The 14,659-nt window shown below is 36.0% G+C and overlaps 1 protein-coding gene across 1 annotated transcript in view; it reads left to right on the top strand.

Moving 5' to 3' along the window:
• Positions 1-14,659, top strand: part of DR1 (down-regulator of transcription 1) — a 37,144-nt gene that overhangs the window by 1,803 nt on the left and 20,682 nt on the right. Inside the window, exon 2 of the mRNA XM_003933295.4 lies at positions 7,566-7,729. Within this exon, the coding sequence (XP_003933344.1) occupies positions 7,566-7,729 (164 nt within the window). The remainder of the gene's footprint in view (positions 1-7,565; positions 7,730-14,659) is intronic.

Genomic DNA, 14,659 nt, shown 5'->3' with positions numbered 1-14,659 from the left:
TTCTTTTATCCTGGAAAGGATTTGGTCCTGTAATAGGGATTTGGGGGACTGTATTCTGCTGGTTTCAGAGAGGAGAAACATACTTACTAGTCGTAAATGTTTTGGGAATGATTTTTTTTTTTTTTTTAACATGTACTCTTGTGAAAGAGTTGTACTCAATTTGAGGTGAGAACTTTCCTTTCGTAATCTAATTTAAAAGTATTGATTGCTTGTGAAATCAGGGAAAAAATGGTTAATTTTAATCATTTTGGTAGGCAGATGTCTATCACTTAATTTCTGTAATTTAACTTTTTAAAATGTGACTTCCCTGTTGTTCTGAAGTAGAAAACACATCTGCTTATATTGACTATATCCAATATTTTACTTTCAATATTGACAAAAGGATTAAGTGATTCATTTTTAATCCTTTATGACGTCTTGAGGGTGTTTTAAAAATATATCCTGCCCATTTCAGTCCATAGGAGAAAAATCCTTAGGAAAAAGCATATTTGATTCTTAAAACTAGTATTTTCTTTTCCTTGTTTGGGGTACTAAATACTCTAGCAAGTAAAATGAAAGCCAAGTTGTCTATTTTTTCTCTTGTGTATTTATTTTTACATTGTATGTGTGATTGCTGTCATAAGTCTTTCACAGGATTATCCAGCACAGATAGCTGTAATTTCTTTTTACAACTCATAAAAAGGAAAAGAACCTTTTATCAACATTGCTTTTCTAATGAAAATTGCAAAAGATTTCAACAGGGTCTGCCTAAACATTTGTTTACACTACAGAAGTCGAGATCGTTCCAAAAACCTAATAACACATTACAGTCTGTCTTCTTGGGGAGAGTTAATTCTTTTCTAGGATATATTTAGATTTCTGATTGACATGATGGAATAGAAGTGCAGCTGTAGCAAGCAGTATGCTAAATAGTTCAACTTTGGAATATGCTAAATGAAGTTTAATGTGAGTCAGAAAGTTATAATGAAAAAGCATTTCCTTTGTGTAATGAAGATGATTTATTCATTTAAAAAAATCATGTATTAACCTGTTACAGTCTTATACATTTACTTTTTTTTTCTTTTATTATGCTATTAGGTGGATAAGAATCTACATTTTCACCCAAGAATTCTCCCCAGTTGGGGTTGTGACGTTATACATTTGTAATCTCATATTGTTTAATTGTTCCAAAGAAGTTCTGTTTTGAGAGGGTAAATTTTTAAAGAAATTCTTAAGGTTTATATGTGTTAGGTGTTTGAAGTGTGTTCCTATATACAAATCATAATAGATATGACATATTTTATACTTTTCTGTCAGCATTGATTAGGAATGTAGAATATAGCCAAGTGGAATAAGTGTACTTTTTTTTTTTTTTTTTTTTTGAGACGGAGTTTTGCTCTTGTTACCCAGGCTGGAGTGCAATGGCGCGATCTCGGCTCACCGTAACCTCAGCCTCCTGGGTTCAGGCAATTCTCCTGCCTCAGCCTCCTGAGTAGCTGGGATTACAGGCACACGCCACCATGCCCAGCTAATTTTTTGTATTTTTAGTAGAGACCGGGTTTCACCATGTTGACCGGGATGGTCTCGATCTCTTGACCTTGTGATCTACCCGCCTCGGCCTCCCACAATGCTGGGATTACAGGCATGAGCCACCACGCCCGGCCCATAAATGTACATTTTAAAGTGGTATAATTCTCACATGTTGAAGTTTTAATGATAAGTTTAATGAACTAGACTTTGCTTCAGGACATTTCACTTGTTCATTTCTCACCTTGCTTTATCTTGTCTGAGCAAATTAAGCATTTTGAAGTAGTTCTGTATAATGCAAGTTAAAGTTAAACTAATTTTATCACCAGTAAATCTATGAAATAATATAACTTATTTTTTTTTAAAAATTGGTTTCTGTTTAGCTTATTTTTAGTTTAAGAAATTAGACTTGGTACTAAGATCATAGACACATCAATAGAGGGAGTTCTGAGCTATTTTGTATTCATATTTTTGTTGGAGTGTTTTGAACATGTATTCTTGAATGAGTTCTAACATGTTCTGTTGCCTTACAGAAAGAATCGACATTGAGAGTTAGGAGCTGTAGGTTCTGCACTGACAGTTCTCTAACCTTAGGCAAATCATTTAAGGTTTTCTTATATATAAAACTTGATTTCAGGTATTGTAGTTTTTGAGAATTAGGGGTTGAGAACCTTACGTGAAATATCTGCCCTCACATTTATGAGAATAGTAACTGAAAGTGGTAAAAGTTTGAAAGAGTATCTGAGAGTTTGCATCTTCAGCCATTGAGTTGCTCCAAGCTGTCTTATGTTGAAGGAGTTTTAAAAAAATTCCTGTCCTTCTCACACTGGTACCTTTGTAAGATAACATGAAAATGGATCACTAGAAAAGATGAGTAAAAGACCAACACTCCATTTTTTACTATTAGATTCAATAGACATAAAATTTTTTTGTCAAATTGCAGTGAAGGTACTTAAATGCTTTGACTTTCTATACTTAACTAATCCATATCCATTAGGAGCAGTTCTGGCACAAGTCCATGGACCACACTTTGAGAAGCTTTGCTCTAAAGCCTGTTCCTGTTTTCCTTCAGCCACCTTACAATTACTTATTGAATACTACCAAGTACTTGGCATTGTGCTAGATACTACTAAGGATATTAAGATATATGATACTCAGTTCCTTCTCTGCCATTCGTCTCTCATTGTTGTCCAAGATTCCCAGTAGTAATACCATGGAGGACATGATTCTTAAGGGTCTTCAGAAACCTTTGCGAAGATAATGAGCCAAGAAGTCACGTTGGCCTACATCCTCTTAAAGTATTTTATGTGAAATACATTAAGCCCTTCCCTCCCACAAGCAAAAGAAAATGGTGAAATTAGAGAATGCTGCTTTGTATAGTATTTAAAGGGTACTATATATCACATAATTTTAAAAATGAAAAACACATTTTATGCATATGAAGTATAAAGTGATTCACATAAATTTATGTTATGATAGAACTTTGCAGGAGTGCATCACTTTGTAAAATAAGATAAGCATATATGAAGATTATTGTTGCTTAGGAGAAGTTTTTACTTTTTCTGTTTTTCGAATAGCTATCTTGTTAACATGTCTTTTAAGCTGAAAAATGTGCTAAGTATTTTTTCCCCGAATATACACCATGGACTTTGCTGTTTGTAGTTTTAAGATACATGGCAGAGGGTGATATATAGTGATGTGTGTTAGTTTTGCCCACAAATTTAAAAAATATATTATTTTTCTGTTTTAGAAACATGAGATCCTTAGAAATAGGGCCATCAATAGTCCATAAATTCCCTTTGTACAAATGAGAAAAAGGCACTCCTTCCTTAAAAAGCATTACTACTACCATCTGCTAGAAAAAGTGTCACAGTAAACATACAAATTTATGATATTTACAATAAGAATGGTGCTCTAGTATGTTGTATACTGAACAATCTATACAGCCATAAATGGTGGCCCTGCTTGGGAGCCATTTCCTTTATTCTTTAATATTCTCTTTGTGTAAAATGGGAATGAAAACTAATGATAAAATGGGAATGATAGCAAAAGATGTAAAATATCTCCCTATTTAGAAAGTACTATGGCTAGTTATTGATATCTGTTAGCCAAATGTGTTCAAAATTAAAGTCAGTGAAATTTTTGAAGTTAAATTTGTGGCTGCTCCTTTTCTACCATTTTATTGAGAGTATACTTTTTACATATGGCAAGTCTTTGAATAATATTAAATATTAACCTTGGACCTACTTGCCAGTTTCTTGAAAGCAGTGTTCTCAGGCTTAAATGTTTTTAAAGGTAGTCATATATTTTTTGAGTTTTAAATTCAAGCCCTCCGTGGTTAAAAATAGCTTGGATTGGATTTTCTTTCTTTAGTATTTATTATTATTATTATTATTTTTGAGACAGAGTCATGTTCTGTCAGGCTGGAGTGCAGTGGTGTGATCTCGGCTCAGTACAACCTCTGCCTCTCAGGTTCAAGTGAATCTTGTGCCACAGCCTCCTGAGTAGCTGGGATTGCAGACATGTGCCACCATACCTGGCTAATTTTTATATTTTTTTTAGAGACAAGGTGTTGCCATGTGGGCCAGGCTGGTCTCTAACTCCTGACCTCAAGTGATCCCCTTGCCTTGGCCTCCCAAACTGCTGGGATTACAGGCATGAGCCACCATGGTCGGCTGGCTTGGATTTTCTCAGTGTCTAGTAATTCATGCTGTTTTGAAGAGTTGTCTCTCCAGTGTGTTGATTTGTTAATTTTATAAATTTAATTTTTTATCAATATGCTTGTCCAGCTTGAATTTAAATGTGATATTGTAAAGCTATACACTCATTTAGGTCCTATATACTTACGAAGGTACTCCTTTAAATTTTAAAAATAAAGATGAGTAATACATAGTCTGAGTTGGTTAAGTGATTCTAAATGTGCTAGACACTGTTAAATGCCTTATGTTAATTAACTGTTGATTCCTACAATCTTAAAACTAATAATATGATATCAATTTATTATTTTTAATTTTTAAGAGACAGGGTCTTGCTCTCTCACCCAGGTTGTAGTACAGTGCCACAGTCATAGTTCACTGTGGCCTCAAACTCGTGGGCATAAGTGATTTTCCTGCCTCAGCCTCCCAAGTAGCTGGGACTACAGGCATGCGCCACTGTGCCTGGCTAATTTTTAATTTTTTGTAGACACAGGGTCTCTACAAAAGACCACTGTGTTGCCCACACTGGTCTCGAACTCCTGGCCTCACTCTGTCCTCCTGTCTTGGCCTCCCAAAACACTGAAGTTACAGGCAGGAGCCACTGTGCTCAGCCACAATGTGATAATAAATATATAATATATTGCTCACTCTGTGGGACTAGCCTTTGTTCTGATCTCTTACATTAATTCATTTATTCACATCCTGATCCAATGAGATGTGGGTGCTATTGTTATTCTTTCTTAGAGGTGAGAAAACTGTGAGGCTCAGAGGTGAAGGGTCACACAGCTAATATGAGGCAGAGTTTGGAGTCAGTCCCTGGCGGTTGGCTTTAAGGCCTGCATGCTTACCACTGTACTTGCTCCTGGTTGTAGGTAGCTATTATGAAATGGATGCTATTCTCATTTTATAGATGGAAAAACTGAAGCTTAGACATATTAAACAATTGATCCAAGGTTTTACAAATACTGTGTCAACCAAATTTCAGGTCTAGGTCTATCTGATCTGAAAAGGGGAGATTTTGTCTGTTTGGAAGGATCAGCTTAATTTGAAGATGGGGTTTAATCTGTGCCTTGAGTTTATTGCCATCAGCATGAATGTGAGAAACTGGCTTCTTAAGAAATGTTGAGCAGTCATATTTAGCAGAAGTATGCAGGGATTTAATGGCAGAAATAAAGCTGGAAAAGTAGCATGGGCTGGATCTTGGATGACTTTGGTGTAGGACTAGGAAATTCTTTAGAATATGGTGGGAAACCATAAACCATTCACTTGGTTTTTTTTTTTTTTTTTTTTTTTTTTTTTTTTTTTTTGTATTATCTCCAGCCAATCTTGTTAAAATTTTCTATGTAGTAGAAAGGATTTTTAAAAAGAAATAAGATAATAGAGAAAAACTTTGGTTTCTATCATTGACACTTAAAACAATAAATCAATCTGTCAATTCGAATGAAAAATACAGGCTACATAGTTGTCACTTATTTTCCCATTATATCTCAAACTCTTTGAAGCCAGAATTATATGTTGGTGAATTTGATATACAGAACTCAGATTAACACCTTTCTGAAGTTTTTAGGGAGGTCAGGGGAGGTGAGCTAACTTAATAATAGTACAGTACTCTGCTTTTTCGCATCTGGTTATTTCTAAAGAAGGTTGATGAAAACAAATTAACATTTGAAATAATTAAAGTTGTAAATCATTCAGAATGTCTTAAAACCACAGTTTGCATGGGCCTGTGGATTTGTAAAGGTGTATTTGGCATTCTCTCAGAAGAGCAAATCCCTGAAGTTAGAAGTGAGAGCATAGGCCGGGCGCGGTGGCTCAAGCCTGTAATCCCAGCACTTTGGGAGGCCGAGGCGGGTGGATCACGAGGTCAAGAGATCGAGACCATCCTGGTCAACATGGTGAAACCCCGTCTCTACTAAAAATACAAAAAATTAGCTGGGCATGGTGGCACGTGCCTGTAATCCCAGCTACTCAGGAGGCTGAGGCAGGAGAATTGCCTGAACCCAGGAGGCAGAGGTTGCGGTGAGCCGAGATCGCGTTATTGCACTCCAGCCTGGGTAACAAGAGCGAAACTCCGTCTCAAAAAAAAAAAAAAAAAGAAGTGAGAGCATATATACTAAAAGCAATCTAATTCAACATAATGATTGAAAGACTACAAGAACTGATGAGCTAAATCGATTTACTGTGTCTTTTACCACCTATGTTTCATCATTGGTTCACAATACAAAATACGCCTTTAGGACATTAGTCAACATACCAAAACTATAAAATATAATATACTATGAGAAGGAAATTTTATGCCTTGTCTTTTCTGGGTTACAGAAGGTATTTAGAGTGTGTGATTTATTTTTTTATTTTTTAATTTTTTTGAGACAGGGTCTTGCTGTGTCAACCAGGCTGCAGTACAGCAACGTAGTCATGGTTTACCACTTCCTCAATCTCCTGGTCTCAAGCAATCCTCCCACCTCAGCCTCCTGAGCAACTGGAACCATAGGCATGAGCCATCACACCCAGCTACTTTTTAAATTTTTGTGTAGAGATGAGGTCTTGCCATGTTGCCCAGAGTGGTCTTGAACTCCTGGAATAAAGGGATCCTCCCACCTTGGCCACCCAAAGTGCTGGAATTAAAGTCATGAGCCACCATGCCCAGCCCATTTTTTTTCCCTATAAAATTTCATTTCTAAATATGAAAAGGGGAGAAAAAATTTTATTAATGCTTCTTATATCCTTATAGTCTTCTTTCATCTCAGTTTTTCTGCCACATCATTTTAAATTTTTTTTATTTTTTCTGTTAAGTTTTATTTTCAAGAGAAACCTGTTGACTGACTGTAAGTGCTAAATTTCATGACTTACTTCCACCAGTATTTCTTAAACTTGGCAGTTTGAGTATCTGCTAAAAATAGCTTCCTGTTGGTGTGTTGGACAAAAGAAAAACTTATCTGTTCTTTTATTCTGTCCTACTGAAACTTAGTAGAGAATGTGTTGCCAGCCTACTTTTTCTAAGTCAAATGACACAAAAGGTTTTTTCTTACTAAAACCGTATGTTCTTATATTGGGCTTTTTTTTCTCTTTCAGTTACAGGAAATGCTTTAGTCTTTTAAAAATTAGTCAGAATGAAAAGTGAAGGCATGTGCCTTGGTTCCTCAAGTTTTAACTGATTTGCCACCTAATATTTAGCAGGTTGATAAAATACTTGTCTTGCTGCCCAGACAATTGTTGTACAACTATAAAATAGGTACAATTATTAGAAAACAGCAAAACATTCCCCTCCTACAAAGAAAAACTCGGAAAAACTTTATGATCCACAGGTTGGGGGAAAGCTGTGTTTTATCACCCTTTCATATTTTAATATTTTCATTTCTCTAGCACTAGAAAGTTTGGGATTTGGCTCTTATATCAGTGAAGTAAAAGAAGTCTTGCAAGAGTGTAAAACAGTAGCATTAAAAAGAAGAAAGGCCAGTTCTCGTTTGGAAAACCTTGGCATTCCTGAAGAAGAGTTATTGAGACAGCAACAAGAATTATTTGCAAAAGTAAGTTATGTATTTAAATTATTTTCTTTTGAATCCTACCCTGTTTGCTTTTCAATTTGCTTCCTAAATTAACAAGACATACCCTGAGGAGTCCCTTTTTCTAGCTAATTAATTATTCAGAGCTGACCAATTTGACTCTGGTTTATGTGAAAGTAAATGTTTGCAGCAGTGTGTTTTCTAAAGAGAACAACTCCAAATACCTATTGAAATTTCACTTTGATATTTTTTTCAGACAGAATGACCATTTCAAAGTATGAAAAGTATACCTAAATATTCTTAAGATTTAAAATGATGAGTGGATGAGAAAATACTATGCAGATTTTGTGATGTGTGGCATACAAGCAAAATCTGATTAAAGTCAACTGTGTAGTTAAATGTGGTCTTTAATATACACCTTTGAAGCATTTTAATCTTAAAAAAAATCTTAAGGATAGTAGCGCAAAGAAAGGAAGAACATGTCTTCTTTTTTTCTTGTTATAATTCTAATATCTAGACTCTGATGGATTAAAACCAAGTACTAATATTTCTTGTTTCAAAAAGAAAAGGGAGAGGAATTTGTTGCAAGGCTGTTTTTTCCCTTCTAAGTTCTGGCCTATTCTGTGAAATTATAAGGCAACTTTGGAGTGAATAGAAGAGAAGCTGTAGTAACCATTAGAACTGGGAAGTATCATTTTAGGTAAACTCTTCCAGATAAGTCCTGTAGCTGATCTCTCTGCAGCTGTAACAGTCAGTTTGGTTTACATCAAACTGCATTTGAGTCTTAAGTATTGTTAGTCACTAGGCACCAAGTACCATTTAAACTTAGAAGAAAATAAAAACTTAAATTTATTGAGTTCTAACCATATGTTAATCAAATTGCCAAGTAATTTACTTGCATTATCTCATTTAATCTTCACAACAACCTATCATAGGCACTAAAGAGGAAAAGCCTTTGAAGCAGGCATTAGTACATGAAGTATTATAATCCATATGAATATGAGGTATGGAAGAAGAGGTGTTGATGTTTTAAAAACATTAATGGCTATTTATTTTTTTATTTTTATTATTATTTTTTTTTGAAATGGAGTTTTGCTCTTGTTACCCAGGCTGGAGTGCAATGGCACGATCTCGGCTCACCGCAACCTTTGCCTCCTGGGTTCTGGCAATTCTCCTGCCTCAGCCTCCTGAGTAGCTGAGATTACAGGCACGTGCCACCATGCCCAGCTAATTTTTTGTATTTTTAGTAGAGACGGGGTTTCACCATGTTGACCAGGATGGTCTCGATCTCTCGACCTCGTGATCCACCCGCCTCGGCCTCCCAAAGTGCTGGGATTACAGGCTTGAGCCACCGCGCCCGGCCTAATGGCTATTTATTGATTTATGCTATTGCAGACCACCTAGAGAAAGCTAAATTAAACATTTAGTGACAGAAGATGCTCTCCTGGATACTTTAAATACGTAGAAACTTTGCAGAGTTTTTATGAAATACACATTTTATTGTATTCATTTACATATTAGGAAATAGACTCAGAGTTGGAAAAATTTGCTTGGAATTATTTTTCATTTGTTCTACAGCTACTTACTGAAGTCCTCGCTATTTATCAAGCATCATGCTAGGTGCTAGCTTACAAGAGTGAACAACAGAGTCAAGGTTCCTGTCGTTATTTACTTTACTGGGAAAGATTGAGTGGGAAAGATTGACCTAAATAAAACAGTAAGTTCAGAAAGTTAGAAAGTGTTGGAATCTATATTTAAACTTACATATTTTGACCCCAAAGCCTGTACTGTTTCTGCAATACCATGCTCATGCTCTAGCCTCCATTTTATCTGCTTGAACTTATTATGGGGCTTTTAAATAGAATATGCATTATCCTTGCCAGGGAAAAATATGAAGAAATAATTGACTGTCTGCCATACCTGAATTCACTTCTCTATCCCTATTACCTGTTTTTTATTTTCTTTTTTATCTCCCTTGTTTCTTATCCTGGCTTATGTGTGAAAATCTCTAGTATTTCTGTGCTCTGGTGAGGATGAGAAGCAGAGAGGTAAAATTATAGCAGTTGCCTAGTACTTCTTCCCTAGAGCACTGAAGTTCTAAACATGAAAGAATGGATAAGTAAATATATCGTTTTTATCACTTTCGTTTTGTTCATTTTTTAGACTTTACATTTTTTTTTTTTTTTTGAGACAGAGTTTCGCTCTTGTTACCCAGGCTGGAGTGCAATGGCGCGATCTCGGCTCACCGCAACCTCCATCTCCTGGGTTCAGGCAATTCTCCTGCCTCAGCCTCCTGAATAGCTGGGATTGCAGGCATGCGCCACCACGCCCAGCTAGTTTTTTGTATTTTTAGTAGAGACGGGGTTTCACCATGTTGACCAGGATGGTCTCGATCTCTCGACCTCGTGATCCACCCGCCTCGGCCTCCCAAAGTGCTGGGATTACAGGCTTGAGCCACCGCGCCCGGCCGACTTTAAATATTAACACAATGACAGCCTAAATGAAGCTAGCAACAAATATTTGGAAGGAGGGAACCTTTAATACATCAAGATTAAAGTTAACTTTAAATTATAAATGAGTCATTTTAATATGTGGGAGTGAGAATTTTAAAACATAATGAAAACCTCCAAAAGAAAAGTGAATTAGGAAATACATGCCTATTTACCTGTCTATCACACCCCGATTTAAAAAAAAAATACCTGGGTTGGATCGAGTAGAGAGCAAGAGAGAAAAAAGTACATTAGAGTAAATATCACTGAAAAATGTTCGATTTGTGGAAATAAATACAAATAAAATTTTATCATCAACTTTTTTTTTTTTTTTTTTTAAGAGATGGGACCTTAAAATGTTGCCCAGGCTAGAGTACAGTGGCTGTTGACAGGCTCAATCAGGCACACTTCAGTCTAGAACTCCTGGGCGCAAGGGATCCTCCTGCCTCCACCTCACGAGTAGCTGGTACTATAGGTATGCACTAGCAAGCCTAGCTCAACAGTTTTAAAGGCATAGAAATGCTTTTATGTTTAGAGAAAAGTATGGGAGCCGATACTGGGCCATGGTACCTAAAAGTCAATTAAATTTGAAGTGTAACTAGTACACAGCTTTGCAGATGATTGAATAAACTACCTTTGCAATAAAACCTCTGTAGAGACTTGAAATTATTTGAATTTTTTCCATGTCATAAAATTTTACTTATTTGTAGTTGATTAGGTCACAAAGGATAGATATGCTTAAGTTGGTTAAATTTACATATTTGGTTTGTCCTGCAATTTTCATATGAACTCTAAAAATGTTTTTAGAGAAGGTCTGTTGGTTGTTTTTGAACTCTTTGGGTACTTCTGCCATAAAAGTAAATATGCCAGTGTGTTAGAATCAACTATTTTTCGTATTTATTTATAAAAATAGATGACAGTCATTATTAGGGAGAATGGCTGATTTCTAATTTCCTAAGCAAAAGAAAGTTTTGCTTACTCTAAAAATGTTCTTATCCTTGTTTTTTCTAGTACCTTTAGTCTTTATTTATTTATTCCTCTGTGCCTTTAACGATATATGGGTCTTCTGCATCTCCTTGTGTCCCGCAAACCCTTTCATCTTTTGCTGTAATTATCTGTGTTACCCATCAGGCAAGGTGGCACCTTCCTGTAGTCCCAGCTACTCAGGAGATCAAGGCAGGACAATCCCTTGAGGCCAGGAATTCAAGGTTGCAGTGGATAGCAATTGTGCCTGTAAATAGCCACTGTACTTTAGCCTGGATAATATTGTGAGACCCTGTCTCTAAATAAATAAATAATGATCAATGTTATTATTTTTTGAAAATGTACAACCACTTATTCCTCAAATGTAACTTCTGCCCTACCACAGAAACATTTAATCGCCAAATTCAGTAATTTTTTTTCCTTTCAACTCTTACTCATCTGAGTTTTAAAAAATAACATTTAATGTAGAACTCTTCCTATATTAGTCTCTGATACTATGGTTACTTGGATAGCTTTCCCTGAAGATGATAACTTTTCTTCTTCTGCTTCACTACTGCCACCTACACCAGCACTACCCCACTCCTAACCACCAATCAACAAATTTCAGGTCAGAATTCAATTAACATGTCCCTACTGTAGGCAAGACATGTGGTACTGTAGATATACAAAAATGAAGAATAGATCATTATTCTTTCTTTCTTTCTTTCTTTCTTTTTATTATACTTTAGGTTCTGGGGTACATGTGCAGATCATGCAGGATTGTTGCATAGGAAATGAAAACTGACGTTTTCTGTTCTTGTGTCAGTTTGCTGAGAATGATGGTTTCCAGATTCATCTGTATTGCTACAAAGGACACAAACTCATCGTTTTTTATGACTGCATAGTATTCCATGGTGTATATGTGCCACATTTTCCTTGTCCTGTCTTATCATGGATGGGCATTTGGGTTGGTTCCAGGTCTTTGCTTTTGTAAACAGTGCCACAGTGAATATACGTGTGCATGTGTCTTTATAATAGACCGATTTATAATTCTTTGGGTATATACTCAATAATGGGATTGCTGGGTCAAATGGAATTTCTATTTCTAGATCCTTGAGGAATTGTCACACTGTCTTCCATAATGGGAATATATCATTCTTCTTAAGAAACTTAGTATCTAGTGGGGGAGGTATAATACAGACACACTGACAGCTATTTTTGAGACGGACTACTTGGATGAAGAAGACAACTATAATATGAGGCTGACCAATTATGAGAAAGAGATTCTGCCTGGGCATAGTGGTTCACATCTTTAAACCTAGCACTTTGGGAGGCCCAGGTAGGAGGGTCACTTGAGCCCAGGCAGTCGAGACCAGTCTAGGCAATATAGTGAGACCCTGTCTCTATAAAAATAAGAAAGAAAAAGAAAGAAATCCCAAATATGGGAACAATTACATCAAATTTTGGAGGTGCAGGAGTGTGCCAACTAGTATGCAGTTGTCTTAGCCCCAGACCCACCTTTCTGTGCTCTGCTTTGTGACTGGACCTAATACTCTGCAAGCCGTATGTCTCTTTGCTAGCTGACTCCCCATTAGATTCTTGCCAGAATGGGGTTCTAGAGGGAGGTTGCATGGATGGAGGAAGAAAAAGGGCTTACTCCTTTTATTTCCCTTTGTCTTTTAGTACCTTTGAACAACTCAGCAACACTTCTTCATCCTGGTTGCATCAGTTTCCTTGTAGCAGAGACTGAATTCAGTTTTCATTTTCTCTAATACACGACCAACCTGAACCCACACCCCATACCCCATTCTGGGGATGTGGTTGCCAACCCTTGGGGCCCTTCTTCAAGCACAGATATATTTATACCAGCTTATCTATGTCCATCCTTCTAAGGTCTGAGTTTCAGTTCCATGAAGTGGTTTCTTTAATTTCTAGATTTTAAAAATTCCAGCATTTTCCTTTGTTCCCTCAGTTTTGAGGTTGGTGGCTGCTTCCTGTGGCTTCTACTTTCATGATATTTTAGTGTTCTCTTCTTGCCTTTTCACTTGCCTAATAGCAACTTTATACTTGTTTAACAATTCTTTATATTATCTTTTTTCCATTCCAGTAACTCGTCTGACTTTCATCTCCTGATTATACACTGACTGATATACCAGGAGGAGAAAATAGTATTTCAAGGAAGGTTAGATTTTCAGTAAATGGCAGGAAATTTCACATAGGATGAATGTCAGCATGAGTAAAGGTAGCAAAGCTGAGGAAGTATGGTGTATATTTGGGAAACATTTTGTGTTCTAGGCTTTTTTGAAGCACCAAGTATATGTCACAAAGTTTATAGAGAGGTTGGGGTAGACACTAATTTGGAGGACTGAACTCTAGGCTAAGAAATTTGGATTTGGTTGGTAACAAACTTTTTTTTTTTAAAAAATGAAATAATGACCTGATTAGAATTTATATCTAGAAATATTTGGATAATAAGTCATGACAGATTATTCAGAAGAATGAGAATTGTACATGGTAAAATCTTAAATGTTACAGGTTATGCTGAGCATCACTGTTTTCCCATAGTATGTTCATTCAGAAAATATTGAGGGCCTTTGTGTTAGCAGTGAAACAAAGAATATGGAAACAATCTCTATTCTCAAGTGTGGTGGAAACAAAAGATATAAACTTAGATAATTCTAGAACAAAGTGGATGGATATGGGAATGCATGTGGAATTATGGTATATGAAATAGAGCATAAAATGTGGCCTGGACAGGTCAAGAAAGACTGATGGATTTGCATTTCAAATGATGACTAGGAATTAGGGGAGGGCGTGAGCTAGACTTAACAGAACAATTCCAAGAACAGACAGAGAAGGAGAAAAAGATTGTTTCGGCAGAGTCTAACGGGAATTTATAAGACCTTTCAAAGAACAGGTTCATTTTTTCCCTTTTTGGTGTAGTTTTTCTGCAAACAGATGAAAGTAAATTGAGAAGGAGCCTTAGCTGTTTCATATATAATTCATATGTGTGTATCTTGGTTTCTAAAATTCTGTGGTGGTTTTTAATAGAGGATATATCAGATGAATGAATTTTAAGTAGTGCCTTTTTACTAGTGTATATACAGGAAGGGTATGTATATTTGTATGTGTATCTGTGTATTTACAAATGTGTGTACTTGCAGAGAGGGAATGAGGGACACAGAGAGACATATAGTAGGTTAGAGAATTGTAATAGAAACTCAGAAAGAAAAAAATAAGAAACTCAGAAAGAAATACCAAGGTAGCTACTGCATACATGTACAGTACTTCTTTCCTATAAGGTACTGTACTAGAGAACTTTTAAACCATATAAACAAATTTTAGATTGAAAAATGTTTATATCAAAATTATAATTTGAGGATACAGAAGAATCAAGTGAAATGAAAGGAAGGGAAAAGTACAGGGAAGGAGCCACAGGAAATATTGTAGGTTTTTGTCAACTTTTTCAACTTCTTCAGTTGAACCAAAGGTCATAAATTAC

This window comes from Saimiri boliviensis, chromosome 11 (assembly GCF_048565385.1).
Source record: "Saimiri boliviensis isolate mSaiBol1 chromosome 11, mSaiBol1.pri, whole genome shotgun sequence".
NCBI classification, from domain to species: Eukaryota; Metazoa; Chordata; class Mammalia; order Primates; family Cebidae; genus Saimiri; species Saimiri boliviensis.
Note: the sequence above shows the minus strand (reverse complement) of the source record. Positions and strands in the feature narration are given on the sequence as shown.